At 43.3% G+C, this 24,379-nt stretch overlaps 1 protein-coding gene across 1 annotated transcript in view; it reads right to left on the minus strand.

Moving 5' to 3' along the window:
* NRIP3 (nuclear receptor interacting protein 3) overlaps positions 1-14,700 on the minus strand; it is a 28,124-nt gene extending 13,424 nt beyond the window's left edge. Inside the window, exon 1 of the mRNA XM_070473363.1 lies at positions 14,317-14,700. Within this exon, the coding sequence (XP_070329464.1) occupies positions 14,317-14,490 (174 nt within the window). The 5' untranslated portion in view covers positions 14,491-14,700. The remainder of the gene's footprint in view (positions 1-14,316) is intronic.
* Positions 14,701-24,379: the final 9,679 nt, after the last annotated feature.

Below are 24,379 nucleotides of genomic sequence, written 5' to 3' on the forward strand. Positions count from 1 at the left end.
AGAGAAGCAAAAAGCAAAGGAAAAAGGAAAGATATACCCATTTGAATGCAGAGTTCCAAAGAATAGCAAGAAGAGATAAGAAAGCCTTCCTCAGTGATCAGTGCAAAGAAATAGAGGAAAACAATAGAATAGGAAAAGACTAGAGATCTCTTTAAGAAAATTAGAGATACCGAGGGAACATTTCACGCAAAGATGGGCTCAATAAAGGACAGAAATGGTATGGACCTAACAGAAGCAGAAGATATTAAGAAGAGGTGTCAAGAGTACCCAACTGTACAAAAAAGATCTTCATGACCCAGATAATCATGATGGTAAGATCACTCACCTAGAGCCAGACATCCTGGAATGTGAAGTCAAGTGGGCCTTGGGAAGCCTCACTACGAACAAAGCTAGTGGAGGTGATAGAATTCCAGTTGAGCTATTTCAAATCCTAAAAGATGATACTGTGAAAGTGCTGCACTCAATATATCAGCAAATTTGGAAAACTCAGCAGTGGCCACAGGACTGGAAAAGGTCAGTTTCCATTCCAATCCCAAAGAAAGGAAATGCCAAAGAATGCTCAAACTACCACACAATTGCACTCATCTCACATGCTAGCAAAGTAATGCTCAAAATTCTCCAAGCCAGGCTTCAGCAACACGTGAACTGTGAACTTCCAGATGTTCAAGCTGGTTTTAGAAAAGACAGAAGAACCAGAGATCAAATTGAAAACATCTGCTGGATCATCAAAAAAGCAAGAGAGTTCCAGAAAAAACATCTATTTCTGTTTTATTGACTATGCCAAAGTCTTTGACTGTGTGGATCACAATAAACTGTGGAAAATTCTTCAAGAGATAGGAATACCAGACCATCTGACCTGCCTCTTGAGAAATTTGTATGCAGGTCAGTAAGCAACAGTTAGAACTGGACATGGAACAAAACACTGGTTCCAAATAGGAAAAGGAGTACGTCAAGGCTGTATATTGTCACCCTGCTTATTTAACTTATATGCAGAGTACATCATGAGAAATGCTGGGCCGGAGGAAGCACAAGCGGAATCAAGATTGCCAGGAGAAATATCAATAACCTCAGATATGCAGATGACACCACCCTTATGGCAGAAAGTGAAGAAGAACTAAAGAGCCTCTTGATGCAAGTGAAAGAGGACAGTGAAAAAGTTGGCTTAAAGCTCAACATTCAGAAAACAAAAGATCATGGTATCTGGTCCCATGATTTCATAGCAAAGAGACAGAGGAACAGTGGAAACAGTGGCAGACTTTATTTTTGGGGCTCCAGAATCACTGCAGATGGTGATTGCAGCCATGAAATTAAAAGACACTTACTCCTTGGAAGAAAAGTTATGACCTACCTAGACAGCTTATTAAAAAGCAGAGACATTACTTTGCCAACAAAGGTCCATCTAGTCAAGGCTATGGTTTTTCCAGTAGTCATGTATGGATGTGAGAGTTGGACTATAAAGAAAGCTGAGCACCAAAGAATTGATGCTTTTGAACTGTGGTATTGAAGATTCTTGAGAGTCCCTTGGACTGCAAGGAGATCCAACCAGTCCATTCTAAAGGAAATCAATCCTGAATGTTCATTGGAAGGACTGATGTTGCAGTTGAAACTCTAATACTTTGGCTACCTGACGCAAAGAGCTGACTCATTTGAAAAGACCCTGAGGCTGGGAAAGATTGAAGGCAGGAAGAGAAGGGGATGACAGAGGATGAGATGGTTGAATGGTATCACCGACTCAATGGACATGAGTTTGAGTAAACTCTGGGAGTTGGTGATAGACAGGAAGTCCAGGCATGCTGCAGTCCATGGGGTCACAAAGAGTTCGACATGACTGAGCGACTGAAATGAGCTGAACTGAAAGACAGTGGAATGACACTTTTTTCAAAATCTGAAAGTGAAAGTCACTCAGTCATGTCCAACTCTTTGTGACCTCATGGACTGTAGCCTGCCAGGCTCCTCTGTCCATGGAATTTTTCAGGCCAGAATACCGGAGTGGGTAGCCATTCCCTTCTCTAGGGGATCTTCCCAACCCAGGGATTGAACCCAGGTCTCCCACATTGCAGGCGGATTCTCTACCGTGTGAGCCACCAGGGATAACCTAGCTAAAGTATCAATTAAACCTCAGGGAAATTATTTCCCGAGCATCTTCAAGCAGCTTCTGAAGGATATGCTCTGCCAAAGAGAGGGAAAACAAACAAACAAAGAAAAAACACAGGATCCAAGAAACAGAGTTTCTAATAGAGAAGAGAAACAAGAGAAATTCTGAAAATGATGTTGAGGGAAAAGTCCAGGATACTGGTTGTGTAGCAGGCCTTGAGAGCAAACAGTCCAAAATGAAATAGGAGGATAGAGCATTCTAGGAAAAATGTCTCTAAGGGGAGGGAAAAAAAAGAACCTGCTAGATCATCTACAGTTTTAAGGTTCTTGGAGGAAATATAAATTTTATATAAAAAATTAAACAAAGGGAAAAAACTAGGTAATTATTAAAAATATATATATGAGAAAGGAGACATAATTATGATATAGTATTTGACTCAGCTGTAAATAACATGAATATAGTCATAATAATGTAAGCAGTAAATACTGATTTGACTCAAAATAGCTATTTAATTGTTACTAACATATTACAATATTAGCATAGGAGAAGAGGGGACACAATGGAGGGGAATAACAGAATTAAGGAACAGTTCAAAATTTTTTAAAAGTTTTAAATTATATACATGTATTTTTTTAATAAAAAGTAAATTTTAAAAATATACCCTATACATTAAGAAAGCATACAGCCACAAGAAAAACCAACTTTATGGGGCTTGAATGGAGGTATATTTTTTCCTCATATAACAAGAAGACTGGAGGTAGATAGCTGCTGGCATTAATTCAGCAGATTAACAATTTCAGGGCTATTGTTTCTGTAATTGTCATGGATATTCCCTCATGGTCTTATGATGGGTGCCCCAGCTCCAGGCATTACATCCACATCCAAGGAATGAAGAAAGAAGAGGGGACTCTCTGTCATCTATCCCTTTTATCAGGAAAGCAAAAACTTTTCCAGAGGTTCTCTCAGCAGTTTTCTGCCTATATCTTCTTGGTCAGAATTCACATGGCCACTTCTAACGGCAATGGAATGTAAATGAATTTAGCTTCTCCATAGAGGAGTCAGATAGATAGAAAAGGGCTGAAAATGGGTGATAATTTAGCCAACTAACAATGTCTGTAAAATTGTGCAAAAACTAAAGTGTATGTACATATGCACACACATGTACGCATGCTCATACTCCCCCACACACACTCCAGTAATGTAACTTCAGTTCAGTTCAGTTCAGTCACTCAGTCGTGTCCAACCCTTTCCGACCCCATGGGCTGCAGCACGCCAGGCTTGCCTGTCCATCACCAACTCCCAGAGCTTGCTCAAACTCATGTCCATTGAGTTGGTGACGCCATCCAACCATCTTATCCTCTGTTGTCCCTTTTTCCTCCTGCCTTCAATCTTTCCCAGCATCAGGGTTTTCTCTAATGAGTCAGTTCTTCACAACAGGTGGTGAAAGTATTGGAGCTTCAGCTTCAGCATCAGTCCTTCCAATGAATATTCAGGACTGATTTCCTTTAGGATTGACTGGTTTGATCTCCTTGCAGTTCAATGCAGATGTAATGTCAGATTATCCTATAACCAGCAATCTTAGCACCTATTTTTTTTTTTTCATATATGCCCTACTCTCTGCATTTTAAAATAGTACACCATCTGTAAACATGTGAGTCTGTGGTACAAACACACCTCAATTTATATAACTACCAATGGACATTTAGATTGTTCCTACATATTTACCATTAGAAACAATGCTTTAATAAACAACATTCCATTTTTCTTGAAACTCTCCTCCACTGGCTTCTAAAACCACTTTTCTGTCTATTCTACATCATTTATTGGTTCCTTTGCCTCTGCTCATTTCCTAAATGTTAAGTGTTCCTGATTGCTCTCCTTGGGTCCCTTTCTCGCTTGACAAAACCTTTAAGGGCAATCTTACCTACTTTCACTTTGTAAATTACTGCCTTTATGATGATGACTCTGTCTCATGCCCAGCCCTCACTTCTGAGTTTCAGACCCATAGAACCAACTGTCTCTTTGAACTTCCCCACTTAGACACCTCACAGGCACTTTCAAACTTAACTTGTCCCACTGATCTTTCCCACAAAACTTGTGCTTTCTTCCATAATCTTCATCTTGGTGAGTGAAATTCTGCTGTTTTAACACCTCACAGATTCCTCCCCATTTCTGCTGTTATAGCTAGGTTCAAATAATCTCCTAAAACATTATATCATGGTCTCCTTCTCCTGCAGTGGTCCTCTTGCCAGCTGTATCAAACACAAAATACACAATTTAGCATTTAAGATCTTCCACTAACTCATCCTGCTTCCCAATCTTACCTTTATTTCCTCCATGAAGGCTTTCTATTTCAGCAAAATGACCACTTGTCACATACTACCTTGAGTAAATCACTAATCTCTCTAAGTATTACTTTTTTTTATCAGTCTCACATTCTTCATCAGTAATAAAAGAGGTGTGAGCTCCAAAGTCCTGTTCCATTTTAATGTTCTGGATTACTTCCTTTCCACTAACCTGGTAAAATGGCACCATTACCCACCCGCCCATTTTGATTCTTTTGATTCTCTTCCTAACTTTCCATCTCAAGTATATCCCAAGTTGGTCCCCAACTTATAACAGTTCAACTTCTGATTTTTCAACTTTGTGATGGTGCCAAAGTAAAACACATTCAGTAAAAACCATACTTTGAATCCTGATCTTTTCCCAGGCTAGTGACATGTAGCACAACACTCTCTCATGACACTGGGCAGAGGCAGCAAGCTGAAGCTCCCAGTTAGCCTCATGAACACAAAGGCAAACAACTGATAACACTTACAACTCTTTTGGACCCATTCAACCATTCTCTTTTTTCACTCTCTGTGTGATATTCAATAAATTACATGAGATATTTGACACTTTATTATAAAATAGGCTTTGTGTTAGATGATTTTGTCCAATTGCAGGGTAATGTGTTCTGAGCATGTTTAAGGTAGGCTAGGCTAAAATATGATGTTCAATAGGCTAGGTATATTAAATGAACATTTGACTTAACAATATCTTCATCTTACAGTGTATTTACAAGGATGTAACCCCATCGTAGGTTGAGGATGATCTGTACTGTTGCTGCTTCCTCTGAAATTTATCTAGTATCGATCTACTTCTCCTCATCTTTACTACCTCCAGTCTAATCCAAGCCACTGTCATCTCTTATCTGTGCTACAACAGCCCCCTGGCTTGTCTTCCACCTCTTCCTTCACTCTTCTCCAAATCATTCTCTACACAGCAACCAGAGCGAACTTTTAAAAATATAAGTGAGATAATACATTCCCTTACTTAAAGCCCTTCAATGACTTTCCATTGTTCTTCAGACAAAAGTCAAACTTCTTACCATGGTCTATAGGGCTCAGCACCATACGGTCCTTGTCTATCTCTCCAACCTCCACATACATACCATTATTGTTGTTCGGTCACTAAGGCATGTCCAACTCTTTGCGACCCCATGAACTGCAGCATGCCAGGCTTCTCTGTCTGTCCTTCACTATCTCCCACAGTTTGCTCAAACTCATGTCCACTGAGTCAGTGATGCCATCCAACATCTCATCCTCTGTTGCTCCCTTCTTTTCTTGCCCTCAATCTTTCCCAGCATCAGGGTCTTTTCCAATGAGTCAGCTCTTCACATCAGGTGGCCAAAATATTGGAGCTTCGGCTTTAGCATCAGTCCTTTCAATGAATATTCAGAGCTGATTTCCTTTAGGATGGACTGGTTTGATTTCCTGGCTGTCCAAAGGACTCTCAAAAGTCTTCTCCAGCACTACAGTTCAAAAGCATAAATTCTTCAGTGCTCAGCCTTCTTATGGTCCAACTTTCACATCCATACATGACTACTGGAAACCATAGCTTTGACTGGACAGACCTGTGTTGGCAAAGTGATGTCTCTGCTTTTTAATACACTGTCTAGGTTTGTCATAGCTATTCTTCCAAGGAGCAAGTGTCTTTTAATTTCATGGCTGCAGTCACCATCTGCACTGATTTTGGAGCCCAAGAAAATGAAATCTGACAGTTTCCACATTTTCCCTGAAATCTGACACTTTCCACAGTTCCCCCATCTATTTGCTGTGAAGTGATAGGACGGATGCCATGATCTTCATTTTTTGAATGCTGAGTTTTAAGCCAACTTCTTCATTCTCTTCTTTCCCCTTTATCAAGTTCCTCTTCACTTTCTGCCATTAGAGTGGTATCATCTGTATATCTGAGGTTGCTGATACTTCTGGCAATCTTGATTTCAGCTTTTGATTCATCCAGCTGGGCATTTTGCATGATATACTCTGCATACAAGTTAGATAAGCAGGGTGACAATATACAGCCTTGATTTACTCCTTTCCCAATTTGGAACCAGGTTGTAGTTCCATGTCCAGTTCTAACTGTTGCTTCTTGTTCTGCATACAGGTTTCTTAGGAGGCAGGTAAGGTGGTCTGATATTCCCATTTCATTAAGAATATTCCACAGTTTGTTGTGATCCACACAGTCAAAGGCTTTAACATAGTCAATGAAGCAGAAGTATATATTTTTTTAATTCTCTTGCTTTTTCTATGATCCAGCATATGTTGACAATTTGATCTCTGGTTCCTCTGTCTTTTCTAAATCCAGCTTGTACTTCTGGATGTCCTCAGTTCATATACTGCTGAAGCCTATCTTGAAGGATTTTGAGCATAATCTTGCCAGCGTGTGAGATGAGTGCAATTGTGTGGTAATTTGAACATTCTTTGCCATTGCCTTTCTCTGGGATTGGAATGAAAACTGACCTTTTCCAGTTCTGTGGCCACTGCTGAGTTTTTCAAATTTGCTGGCATAATGAGTGCAGCACTTTAACAGCATTGTCTTTAGGATTTGAAATAACTCAGCTGGAATTCCATCACCTCCACTAGCTTTGTTCATAGGACTGCTTCCTAAGGCCCACTTGACTTCACACTCCAGGATGTCTGGCTCTAGGTGAGTGACCACACCATTGTGGTTATCTGGGTCATTAGGAGCTTTTTTTGTACAGTTCTTTTGTGTATTCTTGCCAACTTTTCATACATTCTATATATACATTCAAAAACTCTTTTCCATTCTAATGCCCTTGCACCTGCCATTCCCTTCTGTTTGAAATGTCCTCCCCCTAATACTTCAAATAGTTAGCTTGCTCTCATCATTCAAGTCTCAGCTCAAACATTACTTTCTCAAAAACATCTTCCCTGACCATACTATTAAAAGGAGGTACTCCACCTCTTACTAACATATCCCACTATTTCTTTTATAGTAACTCTAAGTTCAGAATTATTTTGCTTATTTAATTCTTATTTCACCCCCCCCCACTAGAGTATTAATTTCACAAGGGCAAGGGCCTTGATTGTGTTGATCACAGCTATATCTCCAGGTCTTGATATAATACTGGATGAACAAATCTCTATACTTCACTTTTTCAAAAAACTTTTCTTGATCAACATCATCTAGTTCTTACTTTCAGAATTAATACTGAATGAACAAATCTATATTTCACTTTTCCAGAAAGCTTTCTTGATCAACATCATCTAGTTCTTTCTTTCAGAATCCCTTCAATACTCATATATTACATAGTTCGTACTACTTGTATTCCCACTCCTTGAGTGTGGCTTTGTAAATTTGCTTAAGTGGTTTATTTATATGTCTATTGAAATATTGCTTTCCAAGGGCTATCTTCTACTTTCCAGATATCCTTCAAGATACACAGCACTAGTCAGATAGATGCTGCAGGTACTATGGTGGCCTTTTGGACATAGCTATCAAGTCATCTTCCTGACGTGGATCCTGCTTTATGTTTTAGTTCAACAAGGCAACTACTAACCTAAGTAGCACCAGGTTCTCTGCTATTCCTGCTAATGTGACTGCTAAACCTTAACCAGCATTTAGGCATCTAAATCCTAAGCAGGCAAGCTCAAATATGAGGTCTTTATCACCACCAGAAGCTTCTGAAGGAAATAAGCCTTGTGGGCAGTGATGTATGCTAGGTAGCACAGCTGAGGTTAAATATTAAATATTTCTTCTAACTGGCCTGTAGAGTGGGAACAAAAGTGAGGTGAGAGGAAGCAGGCTATACTGCAGGATACCAAGGGATCATGATTTAAACAAGAACGTCTAAGGTCACCTTCTCAATCACTTACCTATGCTGTACAGAATCAGCATAGGTAATGTGAATTACTGAAAACTGAATCTGTACAGAATCAGTCTAATAGATTTCTGTGGTCCATAGGATGGACCAGACTGGAAAATAGAAGAAATTACAGAAGTCTGCCTTCTTTGTAGTATCTACTCTCAAAGGAGAAACCCAAGGTTTCTAGCTAGCAATAGAACACTTAGAAATAGGGGTCAGCAAATACGGCCCACAAGTCAAATCACCTGTTGCACACTTTTGTAAATAAAGTTTTATTAGAACACAATCAACCCCATTTGTTTACTGTCTATGGCTGCTTCTGCATTATAACAACACAGTTGAGTAGCTGAGACAGAGACTGGCCTGCAAAGCCAAAAACAATTACTATCTGGTCCTTTACAGAAAAAGTTTGCCAACTCTTGACTTAGAGTATTGTTTAAAATATATATGCTTTGGAGTCAGACAAAGCTGGGTTCAAGCTAGTAAGTACCCTGCAGAGCTTTTGTGAGGATGAAATGAGATGGTCCATATGAAGCATTCGTTGTGTCAGGTATAGAGTAAGCATGCAAATGTTAACAATTATATGTATGTGTATATATGTATTTTAAAACCTCATATTCAACTTAAAATTGAAGCTGATCACTTTTTTTTTTCTTAAAAGGGCATGAAATCAGCTTACTCCATTTTCATCCTCATGTATAGTTTGTAGACAGACATGGACTCCTGACTTGACTCTCACTTCAAGCCCAATATACATGTTTTCTATCTGGTCTTGGAAATCAAAGGGGGCACTAATTTCTGTGCTTTCTCTTTATTGACAAGCTGAATATACAACACGTGACCCTTTCTACACCATAGAAACACAGATTATCCTTGGGATTACAGCTGCTCAAAATCACATGGGATTCTGCCTAAGGCAGTCTATCACATTGCCCCAGGCCTTCTGTGTTCTGTCTCTTTACTTTTGCCTTATGACCCAATAATCATGCTTTTTCAAAGAGAACAGCCTTATTCCTGAGATGGTGGTTTCTCAGTTACCCATGGTGGGCTGCATTATTGTAGGAAAGGATTTACACAGGGGCAGGGAATTCAACCAGATAACCTATAAAGTTCTTATTCTGAGGTTCTATAGGACATGCTCTGGAAGCAGCTTCCTCTCTATATATCACAGTTGACTCTCCAGGGGATGATGAAACTCTTATCAGATGTTGTTCTCCATCACTATTGTCACACCAGGCCAGAGTAGTCACTGCTTCCACTGAACTTCTCTAGCGCTGATGGACTATAATATCTTGATAGCACATAAGCTTCCTGGTGGTATTATTCATCTTCTCATGGAACTATCTATTCAACACCTACACCTAAATAACTAATACATGTTCCAAACTTAACTTATTCAATAATCAAATTCCTGATTCTTATTTCCTATCCTTAACCTGCACCTCTTAGCCACTTCTGTGTATGACAAACTTTATGCTTCCAATGACTAGATCAAAAACATTAGTGTCATTCTTAACTACTCTTTCTTTCAGATCTTTAGTCCAACTCTCAACCAAACTTGTCAGCTCTGTCTTCAAAAGAACCCAGAATCTGGTCTTTTCTTGTCCCCTTCACTGCTAGCACACTGCTCTGAGGCACCATCATCTTTACCTAGATTACTATCTAAATGCTAACTAACCAGCTTCCTAACCAGTCTGCCTGCTTACATGCTTGCCCCCTACAGCCTAATCCACACAGTGGTCTGCTTTGTGAAATGTCACGTCATCTCACCCTTCTGCAAAAAGTTTTCCACCAGTTTCCCTTATCAGATTAAATATCTGTACAATGACCTATAAGGCCCTAAGTATTTTGGCCTCCCACTATCTCTCTGATCTCCTATCACTTCCTGGTGCTCATTTTGCTCTGGCCACAATGGCCTTCTTATAATTCTTCAATCACATCAAGCACAATGATGTTTAGGCCTTTGCACTGGCTGTTCCTTCTGCCTGTAACATTTTCCCCCAAGATATTTTGCTCTCTCATTTCCTTCAATATCTCCTGTAGTGTCATCTTACCAGAGATGCCTTCCTTGATCACCCTAGATAAAACAGTAAGGCTCTACTTCATCCTACCTGGCCATTACACTCTCTATTCCCTTATCCTGGTTTATTTTCCCCATAGCACTGATCATAACCTGATATAGTATATATTTACTTGATTTATTTTCTACCTTCTCGCCCACAAGAATGCAAGTTCTGTGAGGGCAGGAAACCCGTTTTGGTTCACTATTATATCTTCAATACCTAGATTACGCCTGACATGTAATAAGTGTTCAATAAATATTTAGGGAATAAATAATAAATTGGTCCTATCCTTCCCCCAATCTATAAACTTCTTGTATAGGTAAACTTTGCTGTTTTCTTCTTTGTGGTCCTAGCACTGTGTCCTGAACACAGCTAGTGTTCAAATAATGTTTGCTATAATTAGGATTTGATCGTGGCTCTGGAAATCTTCAGTTTGCACCAGATCCTGATTTATACTGGTATTTCATGCTCCTCTTCTAAAATTCCAAAGTCCTCTGGCCCAAAATCTATAGCATTATGGATGTCTTGTGGCATTATGAAAAACTATAGGGTAACACGCAAGGCTGCCCTCACTGATAGAGATTCTATCAGGAGGATCAGATACTCAGAGTATTCCTTGTTGCTGTTGTGTCTGACTCTTTTTTGACCCCATGGACTGCAGCCCACCAGGCTCCTCTGTCCATGTGACTTCCCAAGCAAGAATACTGGAGTGGGCTGCAATTTCCTTTTCCAGGGGATCTTTCCAATCAAGGATCAAACCTGCATCTCCTGCATTAGCAGACAGGTTCTTTACCACTGAGCCACCAGGTAAACCCGTACTCAGAGTACAGGGCTGGTCATTTCACGGTCGGTTGGCTTTGCTTTATTTCCTTCCCCAGCCTTTTAATTTTAGTGAGTTTTCCTAAAGCATTTGGCTATAAGCAGAAGCAATCATAGATAGGAAAGCAAAACTCTCTTTTTATTGCTGAATAAGTAAGGCTATACCCTGATGGTCAGTACTATTACCATATAGGAAAGACAGCATATTATACTATGACATGACTATTTTTAAAAGATGAAAAGTCTTCACCTCAATGAGAAGAATATTTATTAATCTGGTAGCTAAAAAAAAAAAGAAATTAGAATACACAAAGCTCCAAGAGTGATTTTTTTCTAGCTTCATCAACTTGACTAATAAGTGAAATAAAATATTACTCACTTATATCTCTGATTTTAGTTCTTAATCTAATACACACACACAAACACATGCACACACAAACTGCACAAGATGAAAGGAAAAACGAAATAAGAGAGCCACACATTAGAAATAAGATTAATTTCCACAGTAGACTTTGTAGCAGCCAACTACACACAAACAGGAATAGGGCAAAGGCACTTCCCTGGGGCCAAGAGAACAAGACCACATTTGACTGTCTATGGATGCTCTTTGCCAATCCAAAAAAAAACATTGGCAGCCTGGATTCAAATAGTGAATATTATAGAAACAGCATGGTAAAAGGTAGATAATTCAGAATACTCAACAATATAATTCTAATATAGGTCACCAGTATGAAGAAAACAACCTACAATCTTCTCACTAGCACAAACCCCAAAGTCAATGAGAACTAATTCATCCTTTCCCTCCTATCTTCCTCTGGTGCTGCCCCTTCCTTTTCTTGTCCCACTTCTATTGAGTTTGTACTATAGACTCGTATCATCAATGTTGGGCCTCAGTAGTGGCTCAGGTGGTAAAGAATCTGCCTGCTTTATACTATGGACTTATCTAATCAATTTTGGTATCCTCTAAATTTCACTTCGGTGACAGAACATTGAGTCAACACTGGTCTACACTACCAGCTATAACCATAAAGATAAGTGACACAGTACTTCTAAGGTTATTTCTAAGATTATTTGGAGGTTGCAGCATAAGCTCCAAGAAAGTTTAAGCATGCTACTTCATTCCAGTACTCAGAGCTCTCCAAGCTCTATCTCAGTCTGCCTCGACCTCTGTGACTGGTTCTAACTCTTCTGTGCAATCACGTGCATACTCCAGGTGTGAGAAGAGTGAGAGAGTACTAGCTCCCTCGCAGTGGAGGGCAGCCAGGGAGAGAAATTGTGAACCATGGGTCAGGGGCTCACGGTAAACTGCAGTGTGTCACATCCATGGCAATAACCTGCTCTGAGGATGTTTCTTCCTTCTGGCCTGCTGCCTGTTCCATGTTAGCAGCTCCTGTGTGGCTCAACTGAGACAGACTGGAGTCAGAAAAGCAGATGGAATTCTTCCTACACAAGATGAAGCAGTATAAAGAATGCTTGGCAGAAGAATGGAGAGGCAGTTCCTCAGGGCTAGGAAACTCCTCGACATCCCAGGACAACCAAATGTGAAACATATCTTAAATTCAGCATGAAGGGGGCAGAATTCCACACTTGACTTATTTTCCTATTACTGTTTATTGGCTCCTGAGGCTTCCAAGAACTAGGATTATTTTGGCCTGAAAGTAAGAAGATTTGTACCAGATTTGCTAAATGAATTTAGACTGCTGTAAAGTGGAAGGAAGGAAGAAAGACAGTTATCTCTTTTCTGGGAATACATTTCATTTATCCACCACTCTGAGTTAGCATGAATTAGATTACCTATCCTGTGGCTTGTTCAAGTAAAACATCCTTTAAAAAACACAGCAGGATAACTGAGTAGACATCCCCTGCACATAAATAACTAAAAATAATTCTCTATCACAATGGGGGAGGGCAAATCTGATCTTGGTATCTATGTCTCATTAGAGTTGGTAAAATTTAAAAAAAAGAGAGAGGGAGAGAAATGGATTCAGCAGCTCTGCCCTCCATACCCAACATGTGGCTTGAAATGGCAATTTCAGTGTTGCAAGCTGATACCCTCTTCCCTGACAAATTAAACATTCCAAAAGCTCAAAAATACTGGCAAAATTATACAAAGTATCCACTTCATTTAAGATATTTAAATAAAGCTTCATAAATTATTGCCTAGATGAATAAAGTGATTATGAACTTCAAGAAAACAAGTTAAACTACAAGAAAATTCCAGATGAAAGTACAAGACTCAACATCAATTTGGTGCAGCACCACTACAGTGAATTAAGGAGGGGAGTCAGATACAGTTCTTCAAACTTCAAACTAACCTTTATCCCCCTATAGGATCCCTCCTATAGATAGAGGACAGTATGGTCTTTGAACTCAAGACCTTCAGTTCTGGAGTTTCTCCTTCTTAATGCCAAGAACAACCTTGTTGGGAAAGAAAGAAAGAACTGCCGGAGCCCCAGCACAGCACCAGCTCCACACACTAGCCGTTGATGAGAGGGAGCAGCCTGGCTTTCTCCCTTTATCCACTCTTTGGGGATGGAGCAGCAGGAGAGGAAAAAAATGAAGAGAGGTTTGGGGCTCAGGAAACCTTCACGGTCACCCTTTTTCTCTCCCCGCCCCCACCCGTTGGAAGGTCAAGGGTAGATGAGACCAAAATCAAACGGAGAAGTAGATTTTGCACAGAGAGGAAATGGATTCAACCCAAAGCGATCTGGATATGGTGACTGCCCAGAAAGCCCCCTTCCCACTTCGTTCTCTCCTCCTCACACCCACTAGGAGTCACAAGACGGGCCAAGCAGCCTAGGAGACAGCGGGAGCTACCCTGGCCGCGAGGCTCAAGGCCCGGGCAATCAAACTCGGCACTGCGAATAAAGGAAAGGGGAGCTGAGGGCAAGAAGGCAGGGTCTCTTCTACTCCAGAGGAGAAAGAAGAAGGGAGGAGGGTGCGCTGAAGGGAGGGCGAGCTTGAAAAGCTACTCTGGAATCCCGAGAGAAAACTGAAGCAGGGGGATGCTGATGGAGCTGAATCCCCAACAGAGCACCAGAGACAGCGGACAGCGCTGGAGACGGAGGGGACCGAGCCGGTGACTCAGTGAAAGCGGCGAAGGGCGGGCCCCAAGAGACCTTACAGCGCAAAGGTGACAGGCCGCCGCTCGCGGGGTCCCCGAGGCGGGTGCGGCCGCGGGGGCTCACCGTGTCCTTGGACGAACCCAGCTTCTTGAGGCCGTCCAAGGGCAGCAGGTCGGCCGAGTCCTTGTGAATGAACTGCACGGCCTGCTTCATCCGGCGCTGCTGCCTCAGCGACGCCGCCTCCCGCATGTCTGTCTCCTTGCGGCCGCCCTCGGTGAGGAGCCCTGAGTAAAACATCGCTGAGGCGCCCGCTGCCCAGCGTCCCCGTCGCTCCCCGCTCTCCGGCAGCCCTCAGCCTCGAGCTCCTCCAGCGCAGCAAGAGCCGCGCTCCTCAGTTTTTATAGCCGAGCGTGACGCCACGCGGAGCAGTCAGAGTACGCGCGGGGGGCGGGGCCGGCTCAGCGCCCCCAGCCGGCTCGCGGCCCCGCAGCGTTCCCAGCAGCTGCCCACCACCGCGTCACCCGGCTGCGGGGACTCGGGGGCCGCGGAGTGGCGCTAGCGGGACTGACTCGGAGAGCCAAGAGTCTTCTACCGCCGCTTTACCCAACCGGTCCCTCCCGTTGTAGGTGCCCAGCATCCCCTGGACTGAGATGAGGTGTGTGGGGGGTGGGGGTAGGGGCAGGCAGTTTCCGAGCGGCCTCGCCCACGCCGGCTGCCGCCACCACCTGGTTTCAGCTCACCTGTCCACGCCGTGGCCGACCCCGGGATCACCGACAGCTGGGCCATGCCCGGAGTCCCGCCGTCTGCGTCGCTGCTCGGCTTCACCAGTTCCCACCTTCGCGCTCCTCCTGGAGCCCCACGCTCAAATTGAGCCCGGGATCGGGAGGAACGGGCGGCGCACTCTGAAGTTGGGATAGCTCTGATTTTCTCCAACTTCAGATCGGTCCCCACCCACCAGGCCACGTGACTGGGGAGGGGGGCAGCCCCTGCGGGCCGGCCGGAGTCCACCTTCTGGGGACTCTCCTCCTCCCGGTACTCGCGCGTCCGAGCTGGGGGAGCAGGGCCTGGCGATGCCTGCCAGTCAGCCTGGGGCTGAGGAGTGGCGAGGGTCCTCGCGCGACTGCACACGAGTACAAGTCCTGCACTTGCTCTTCGGAAAACCCGGCAGAAAAGCACGTTTTTCTCAGCCAACACGGTCCAGAGGGTCGTTCACCGGTCTCTCCAGCATGCCCGGGAGCAACTGGAACCCGGTTTTCTTTGTGAATCTGTCATCTTTTCAAGCCTTCTAATGGAGCCTTCAGGCGTCCTGGGCCCTGGCCTCGACGCTGTGATTTAGTACAAACCGCGTTTCCAGACTAGAAACCACCACCCCTACCCTCTACCACCCCATTTCAGGAGAGCAGGCATAAAGCAGAAAGATCTGCTCTCTGGAGAAAACCAACAAAAGAAACAGTAACATTTACTGAGCCTTTACTATGTGCCAGGCACCAGAATAAATACTTAAAATTCAGTCTCTCATTGACTCCTGGCATCAATTTATGAGAGGGTATTATTGTGGCTACTCAGTGGCTTCAGTAGTGTCTGACTGACTCTTTGCGACCCCATGGAGTGTAGCCCACCAGGCTCCTCTGTTCATGGGATTCTCCAGGCAAGAACACTGGAGTGGGTTGTCATGCCCTCCTCCAGGGGATTTTCCCCAACCAGGGATGGAACCCACATCTGTCTTCATTGGCAAGCGGGTTCTTAACCACTAGCGCCACCTGGTCATTATCCTCATTTTACAGACAAATATCTGAGACCTAACTGGTCCCCTGAATGTGCCTTGGTTCTCTTCCAATCCATTGTTTGCTGCTGCCAGAGCAATCTTTTCAAACTGCAAATGTGATCATCTCACATCCCTGATTAAAGCACCACAAAAGGTTTCCTATTGCTCTTAAAGACTCACATTCTTGCCCAATCTGCACCCACCTGGGTCTCCACTCTGTACTTAGGCCTCATGATTTTTCTTTCCTGCAGTTCCGTGGAGGAGCCATGCTCTCTTGCCAAATGGCTTACCTTTGAATATCCTGTTCCTTCTGCATGGAATGACTCCTCCTACCTTGTGCAGTAAACAGACCCAGTTCCATTATGGTTTTTTCTAGGAAAGCCTTTTCTGACCTCCCAGAGAGAGTGCACTGTTGCTAATTATAAACTATGCATCTCTCCTAGATATTTCTTTTTTGGTGGTTGAGGTGGGGATGTTATTGGTTGTTTGGTGAATATTTACCTCCTTCATTAACTATAAGCTCCAAGAAGGCCACTGAGTCCATTTTTGCTTACCTTTGAATCCCTAGCTCACAGAAGATGCTCAATAAATACTAGTATAAGTACAGCAGGCAGTTAAAGTGTTGTCCAAGTAAAGCTACTGGTAGAGCTGGGATTTTAACCCCAGGCTGTCTGCCCCCGAACCTGCACTGAACTTCCCAGATCCAGAAGAGCTGGGTTTGATCTTCTGTTTCTTTCCTTCAGTTCCTGCCATTAGCACTTGCCCTAGACTCAGAATTCACATACTGCTGCAGGGAAATAAATCCGGAAGGGCAGAAGGCTGCTTATCTGGCCTCAGGGAGGCCCAAGGGATTCCCTGTGCCTCAACATACACATTGAACACACAGTCTCCTAGAGGAGGGATGGGATTGCAGCTCACCTTCTAGCCCCCTGGCATGCTGCCAGAAGTAAACAACAGTGGCTGCCCTGGTCCCTTCTGTCCTGTCTCTTGGATCCCTGCCTGGTCACTTCTCCAAGCTTGAGTCGCCCAGGCAACAGTGAAAGACAGCCTGGCCTTGTCTTTCCAGGACAGGTGCCTCCGAGCTCGGTAAACCATCAGGACAGGTCCAACAATAAGGGCCCCTGGGGCTCTGGCCAGGACAGCTACTTTCCTCTGAGAGGAAGCCAGGCAGGCAGATTCCAATTCCCCATCCGCCAGCAGCTCAGCTCGGTCTTGCAGCCTTTTGTTGAGGATGTCCTGACAGAAGAAAGGGCCTCCTTTCATCGCTAGATTCCCTCCACACCCCTACCCAGAAAACCAGGAGCTGAATGTCTCCAGTTGAATAGGAATTTGTCCATATCAAGTGTTATGGGAAAGTAAAAAGGGCCTTGGCTAGAGCTGAGAATCTTTTTGTGAATGTAGAGCTCTTTGCTGTAGTGAGATTTGTGTTCTGCAGTTGGATCTATGGCCACAACCATGGTTGGTCACCTCGTGTCTCAGAGATCTTCCTCAGCCAGACTAACACATCACCGCTGTTAAGCATGGGTCAAGGTAGAAGACCAACCCCACCCCCTGCAAATCCCCTTTGAGTTTCTGAAGACTGTGGACCTCTTGGTAGTTTATCCCATTTGACCAAATGAGTTTGAGCAAGTCACTTCCTACCTCTAAGCCTCAGTTTCTACATCGGTAAAATGGATGCAGTAAGATTGCTTATAAAATTGGAGCTTGTAAACTCTGGCAGGCTATCCCAACAGGAAAGATTATTATTAATTCTCCATTTAATAACCTCCCCCGTCCCACTAACACATCTGGGAAGAGTATAATGTGGTTATTAAAAGCAAAGTTTCTTGAGTCTGATGCACTAGGTTTGAATCTCTGCTCTGCTACTCAGTAGTATGCAACAAGATACTTCACCACTCTGAGTTTCAGCTCCTTGTCGAGAAAATGATGCTGTTGATATATTTACTTCTGAGGGATATTATAAAGATTATATGAAATAATCATACACATAGCACACTGTGGCATGTAGGAAGGGCTCAGCAGAAGGTAGCTACCATCATTACCTGAGACAGTCTCGGGATTGCCAAGCCTAAGAACTGGCTCTGACCTATGCTTCCTCCCCTCACACCTGAGCATCTTGCCCGCTTCCCCAAACCAAGGCCTGCTGGGGCAGGAGCTGGCCCCCTCTCTTTCTCTCTCAGGTGCCTCTGAATTCTGAATTTACCATGTCAAGTAGCTCTGTTCTAAAATCCTCTACATCCTGTCTGGGTTGTTAAAGAGAATCTGTCCTTGAAAATTATGCTTAGCAAGCTAATGCTGTTTCAGTTAGGATTTTATTCATGTTCTTCTTCTTATAAGTGACAGGAAACCTAGTTGAAAACTTCTTAAGCGAAAATGAAAATTTAGCTCCTAAAACTAACACAATATTGTACATCAACTATACTTCCTTTTTTTTTTTTTAAAGGAAAACTTCTTGTCCCTTTAATGTAAAAACACAAGGACTTCCCTGGTGGTCCAGTGATTAAGCCTCCATGCTTCCAGTGCAGGCGGCAAGGCTTTGATATCTGGTTGGGGAACTAAGATCCCACATGTCACGCAAGCAAAAAAAAATAAATAAATAAAAGTAAGATTAAAATAAAATGTAGGGATTTCAGGCATGGCTGAATCCGGAGGCTCAAACATCATCACTGTGTTTCAGCTCTGAGCTGATGCCACTGTAGGCAGGTTCTTCTAGTCTGATGGGTGTCAGTAGCTCCAGGCTTACCATCTATTCACCTAGAAACTCTCCTTTGGGTCTGCAGGTAACAGGGAGATCTTGGAGGATGGTCTACAGGATGAGTGCTGGGAGTGGGAGGCCAGAAAAATAGATGAGAAGAGAAGAGGAGAAAGGAGAGACAGTCAAGGAATTTTCATCCCCCTTCCCTTCCCACCTGTGCATATTTTGCTCTGACTTTGCCCTTGGACACACCCTGGAAGTAATGGTCACTGTCTGCACGTCCCTTCACTCCCCATCTCCACCAATGTAACTGCAGAATCCCCTTCCTCCTCTGGTGTCCTGAGTGCCACCCCAAATCCCTCTGGCAGAAAGATTCTTCAAACAGCTGTCCACGGCAGGTGTTATATGCCTACCAGTATCTCTGGCTACGTGGTGCCTGCCAGTTGGCATCCAGCCCTGAAGACTGTCGACTTTGGCAGGTTACTGCAAAGACAAGCGTTATTTCTGTCTTCTTCCTTCAGGGTTATTGCCAACATTACCACAGCCTCATTAAACAGGGCTGACGGCAGCCCTGCCAGCATTTTCCAAAGTTGGCTGGGCCTTTTGAATCCATTCCTGTCAGCGACGATTTTGTTTCCTTTCCTGGGATGAGGACAGGCTGTGGCCTCAAATAAGACAGCAAAAGAGAGGAGGATGAGGTGGGGGGAAATCTCAATACCTCAAGCATCTGGTGGAAAGAGCCTCGCTTGGCATTTTCTGCTCCTTGCTTGCTGTGGGACCTCAGCCAAGTTACTGCAGCTCTCTGAGCCTCAGTTCATCCATCTGGCCAGGCTCTGTGTGGTTTTAATAAGACAGCATGTAAAGCCCAGGGCCTGGCACAAAGTGAGCCTTCAATAAATATGAGTCCTGTTCTACTTTCCTTGCTTTGCCCAACACAAGTAGAGAACCTGGAGAAAGGGCGCCCTTCACAGGCCAAGGGAGAATTCTTCCATCTGGAAACACCTGTGAAGATGGGGCTTCCCAGGTGGCGCTAGTGGTAAAGAACCTGCCTGCCAATACAGGAGATGTAAGAGATGTGGGTTCCATCCCTGGGTTGGGAAGATCCCCTGAGGGAGGACATGGCCACCCACTCCAGTATTCTTACCTGGAGAATCCCATGGACAGAGGAGCCTGGCCAGCTACGGTCCACAGGGCCGCAAAGAGTTGGACGTGACTGAAGTGACTTAGCACGTACACACACCCTGTGAAGAGGGCGAGCTTCTCAGAATGCAGCACAATCTTGGCTTGATGTGCTGTATCCAGATCTTTTTCTGTCACCCCGTCCAGGGTGAGAGGGCCTATCAGGCAGCTCAGTGCACACTGGTTACTTCTGTCTACCTCAGGAGCATGAAGGCCACCACCGCCTTCCGCCTAAGTAACTAAGCATGCTGCTTGGGTGTGACAGTGACAGGCCAGTGGCCCTCGCTGGACAAGCTCTGGGTTTTGGGTCAATGGCAGCAGAGAGGCCAAGGGCTCCATGCTTGGGCGTGCAGACATCTACACACCACACACACTCACACGGCATTCACTGACCTATTTTCATGCAGCTCTACACTGCCTGGGGAAGATAAGTCCTTGTGATTTTTTTTTTTTAAGTTTTTATTTGGAAACAATTTCAAACTTAACCAAAGCTTGCAAAAATAAAAACAATACAAAGAACACCTGTATATCCTTTAACCAGATCATTAACGTTTTACTCCATTGGTTATATCCATACATATGCCCACACACATACAAACATACACTCAAGCAAAAAAGTTTTTCCGAACCATTTGAGGGAAAGTTACATCCATTATGACCCTTTACCACTAAGATTTCATTATGTATTTCCTAGGAATAGGGATTTTTCTCATGTATAACACAGTACAAATACAAACCTCATACATTTTCATTGGTACAATAATTTTATTTATTAATGTTCATGTTTCAGTTTTTTCAATTGACCTAATAATATTCTTTTTGACATATTCCTCTAGTACAGGATCCAGGCTAGGGTCAGGGGTTGAACTTGTCATGTCTCTTTAGCCTCCTTTAATCTGGAACATGTCTACAATTTTCTTTGTCTTTTATGACACTGACATTTTTGAAGAATATAGTCCTCCATCTTTTTTATTAAATAACTGTCTTCTAGAGACATTAATCATATACCATACAGTGTACCACTTAAAGTGGTACATGATTCAATGTTTTTTTAATATATTCACAGAGCTGGGAAACCATCATTACATTCAATTTTAGAACATATTCATCATCCCAAAGGAACTATGTGCCTATTAGCAGTCATTCCTCATTTCCTCCCAACCTCTCCAGCCTTAGGCAACCTGTCATCTACAGGTTCTGTCTCTATGGATTTACTTATTCTGGACACTTCATATAACTACAACACAATATATGACCCTTTGTGACTGACTGCTTTCACTTTCCAGTTTCATCTATGCTGCAGCATGCATCAGTAGTTCATTTATTTTTATGGCAAATACTGCTCCATTGTAAGGATACTATCACAGTTTCTTTATCCATTCATCAGATAATGAACATTTGAGTTGTTTCCTCATTTGGCTATCGTGACTAATGCCGCTGTGAACTTTTGTGTGCAAGTTTTTATATGGACACACGTTTTCATTTCTTGGAGTGGAATTGCTGGGTCATATGGTAATTCTGGGCTTCGCTGGTAGCTCAGCTGGTAAAGACTCTGCCTGCAATGCAGGGGACCCCGGTTCCATTCCTGGGTCAGGAAGATCCCCTGGAGAAGGGATAGGCTCCCTACTCCAGCATTCTTGGGCTTCCCTGGTGGCTCAGACAGTAAAGAATCTGCCTGCAATGCGGGAGACCTTGGTTCGATCCCTGGTTTGGGAAGATTCTCTGGAGAAGGGCACGGCAACCCACTCCAGTATTCTTGCCTGGAGAATCCCCGTGGACAGAGAAGCCTGGCGGGCTACAGTCCACGGGGTCGCAAACAGCTGGACATGACTGAGGGACTAAGCACAGCACAGGGTAATTCTATGTTTAATCTGTCGAGAAACTAACAGACTGTCTTCCAGAATGGCTATACCGTTCTACATCCTTACCGTCAGTGTATGAGCATTCCGGTGTCTCCACACCCTCACCAACACTTGTCTCTGATTATAGCCAACCTAATGGGTATTAAAAAAATGGTGTCTCATTGTGGCTTTGATTTACATTTCCCTAATGGCTAATGATGTCGAACATCTTTTTCATGTGCTTATTGGCCATTTTTCTTCTTTAGAAAAATACTTCTCCAGATAATTTTGAGTTATCTGTCTTTTAATTATTGAATTGTAACAGCTTTTGTATATTCTAGCTACAAGTCCTTTGTCAGGTAAATTATTTGCAAAATTTTCCCCGTGATATGTTTTGCCTTCTTACTTTCTTGATTATGTCCTTTGAAACACAAACGTTTTAAATTTCCTTGATGTGCAAGTTATTTGTGTCTCAACTCCCCTCTCTTTTAAACAATAGAGTATTTCTCATTTTGTGTTTGCCCAGTTAGGGTTGTATTCCTGGCCTGAGTACTGTGTAGGTGATATCGTGCTCCTCCAAAGCCACATGTTGTCCATCTGCCTTTTAATAAAGATGCTAATTTTGATCACCTCATCAAGATATTGCTTGATTTCTGCACTGTATAATTACTGCCTTTTCGCCCCTCCCATTTATGCTTTTTTGAAAGGTGAAATTCTCTCTTTTCAGGCTGTCTACACTCCATTAGCACACTTCACTTTGAGTTCTGTGCCCTCCAAGACACATGCTGCATGATAGCTCAGACCACCTTGGCCAGGCCTATGTTCTCCAGTCTCATCAGGGACTTTGTCCCACTGACCACAAGGGCTCACGCAAATTACTCAGTTCAGGTGGAATTCACACCCTGCCAAAGTAGGTGTCTTCATCGGTCTTATTTGCCTACAGCCCTGAGCACAGCCTCTTGGAAGTAAAGGAAGTCTGGACCTCTTCACACTGGAAACATTAAACTTGAAAAGAGCAGTTCTGGAGAAAGTGTGATTCTGAGATCAGCAAGGAGATGTATTGCCATCCCCACACATCACAGGGTGAGGACTGGAGATAAGAAAAGATAAAGGACTGACAGGTCTCTGTGTATGGGTGCTGTTTCTGATCTGAGAGAGATAGTCTTGGGAGATTGGAAGAGCACATTTCTCCTTTCCAGTTCAGGAGTCTCATGTTTTCAGAAGGTCATGAGGGAGAGAACCCAAGTCTGACATTATGACCTTTCATTCCTACTTCAACCTCTAATTCTTCTGTTCCTAGAACACAACACACCAGAAAGCTTGTAACCAAAGGATTTTCTGTTTCAGTGAAATGGGAGAAACTAGCAGATTATGAACCCGTTTTTAAAATGTATCTTGGATTTAACTTCTCCAGTCTCAAGTAGTGGAAGATAATGATGATGAGTCCAAAATTTATTGAGTCCATACTACCTTCTAGGCAGTTTTCCAAGAGTTTTCCATGTTTGAACTCTAATTCTCACAAAACCCTATCCAGTAGGGACTATCTTTATCTTTTTTTTTCTTTTGTTTTTAGATTTAGTGATATAGAATTCTATTATTAAAAAAAGAATTCTATTATTTTCTGTTGACCAATCATGATACAATGGTATTAAAACAAATAACAGTTACATAATCACAATAGTAAAAGATGTTTATCAGTTTTCACACTCAATAGCCAGACCAAAAAAAAAGATACTATATAAGGAAATGGAGGCACAGGGAGGTCAAGTAATTGGTGCAAGGTCACACAGCTATGAAGTGGCAGATGTAGAGGACAAATCCAGGTACTGCAGAGGACACAATGGGAGTCTTGGAGAAAACAAACATTATGAAAGGTAGATTTTAGAGAACTCTTTCATTTAGATAAAGAAAATGAATGTATTCTCAGAAAAGTACATTAGGAATACTGAGAGGGGGACTATCAGGTGAATCATGCTGCTTGAGTCCCTTCAGTTCCTCATTGGAAACCCTGAGTGATGATTTACCATGCCTCTTCTAGTTGTACTCACATCACTCGAAACTTCAGCTTTGGTGCTTGATGTGGCTGCTAAAAACTGCCTTCCTCAAACCAAGTCACCTGGTTCTAACACTGAGGTTCTGGGCACATGTGCTTGCTTTGCCACCATTACCACCCTGCTGTGGATGGACAGGCACCATTCGCTGCAGCCGCACTGGCACTGTGTAACGATGACCAGCCTGTGGTCACACACAGTGCGTTACACACGAGGGTGCAGACGACTGAGCCCAGCAAGCCCGGCCAGGGTTCACCACTACCTCACACCCTTTCCCGCCACACTCTTCTGCTGGCTGTGACTGTGTCAGTCACACATTGCTGGGTCTGTCCTCCCTGGGATATTGGTTCCATTTCCTGCTCAGAAACTATTAAATTTTTTCAACCACAAAGTGTGTACAACAAGGCAAAGCCAGCAACAAAGCTCAGATTTGAGATAGGTTTGTATTTCTGCTTTTTGCACTGCACAAGGGAAAGATGGAAAACTCCAAACTGTGCCTCCAAGCTATCCTTCAGCCCTAGGATAGAATATAGGATCAGGGGATTCCCTGAACTGAACCACTGGTGGTTCAGTGGTTAAGACTCAGGCTTTCACTGCCATGGACCTGTTTCCCATCCCTGGATGGGAAACTTAGATCCCAAAGTCATGTGGTGTG

The sequence above is a fragment of the Odocoileus virginianus genome, chromosome 10, assembly GCF_023699985.2.
Source record: "Odocoileus virginianus isolate 20LAN1187 ecotype Illinois chromosome 10, Ovbor_1.2, whole genome shotgun sequence".
In the NCBI taxonomy this organism is placed as follows: domain Eukaryota; kingdom Metazoa; phylum Chordata; class Mammalia; order Artiodactyla; family Cervidae; genus Odocoileus; species Odocoileus virginianus.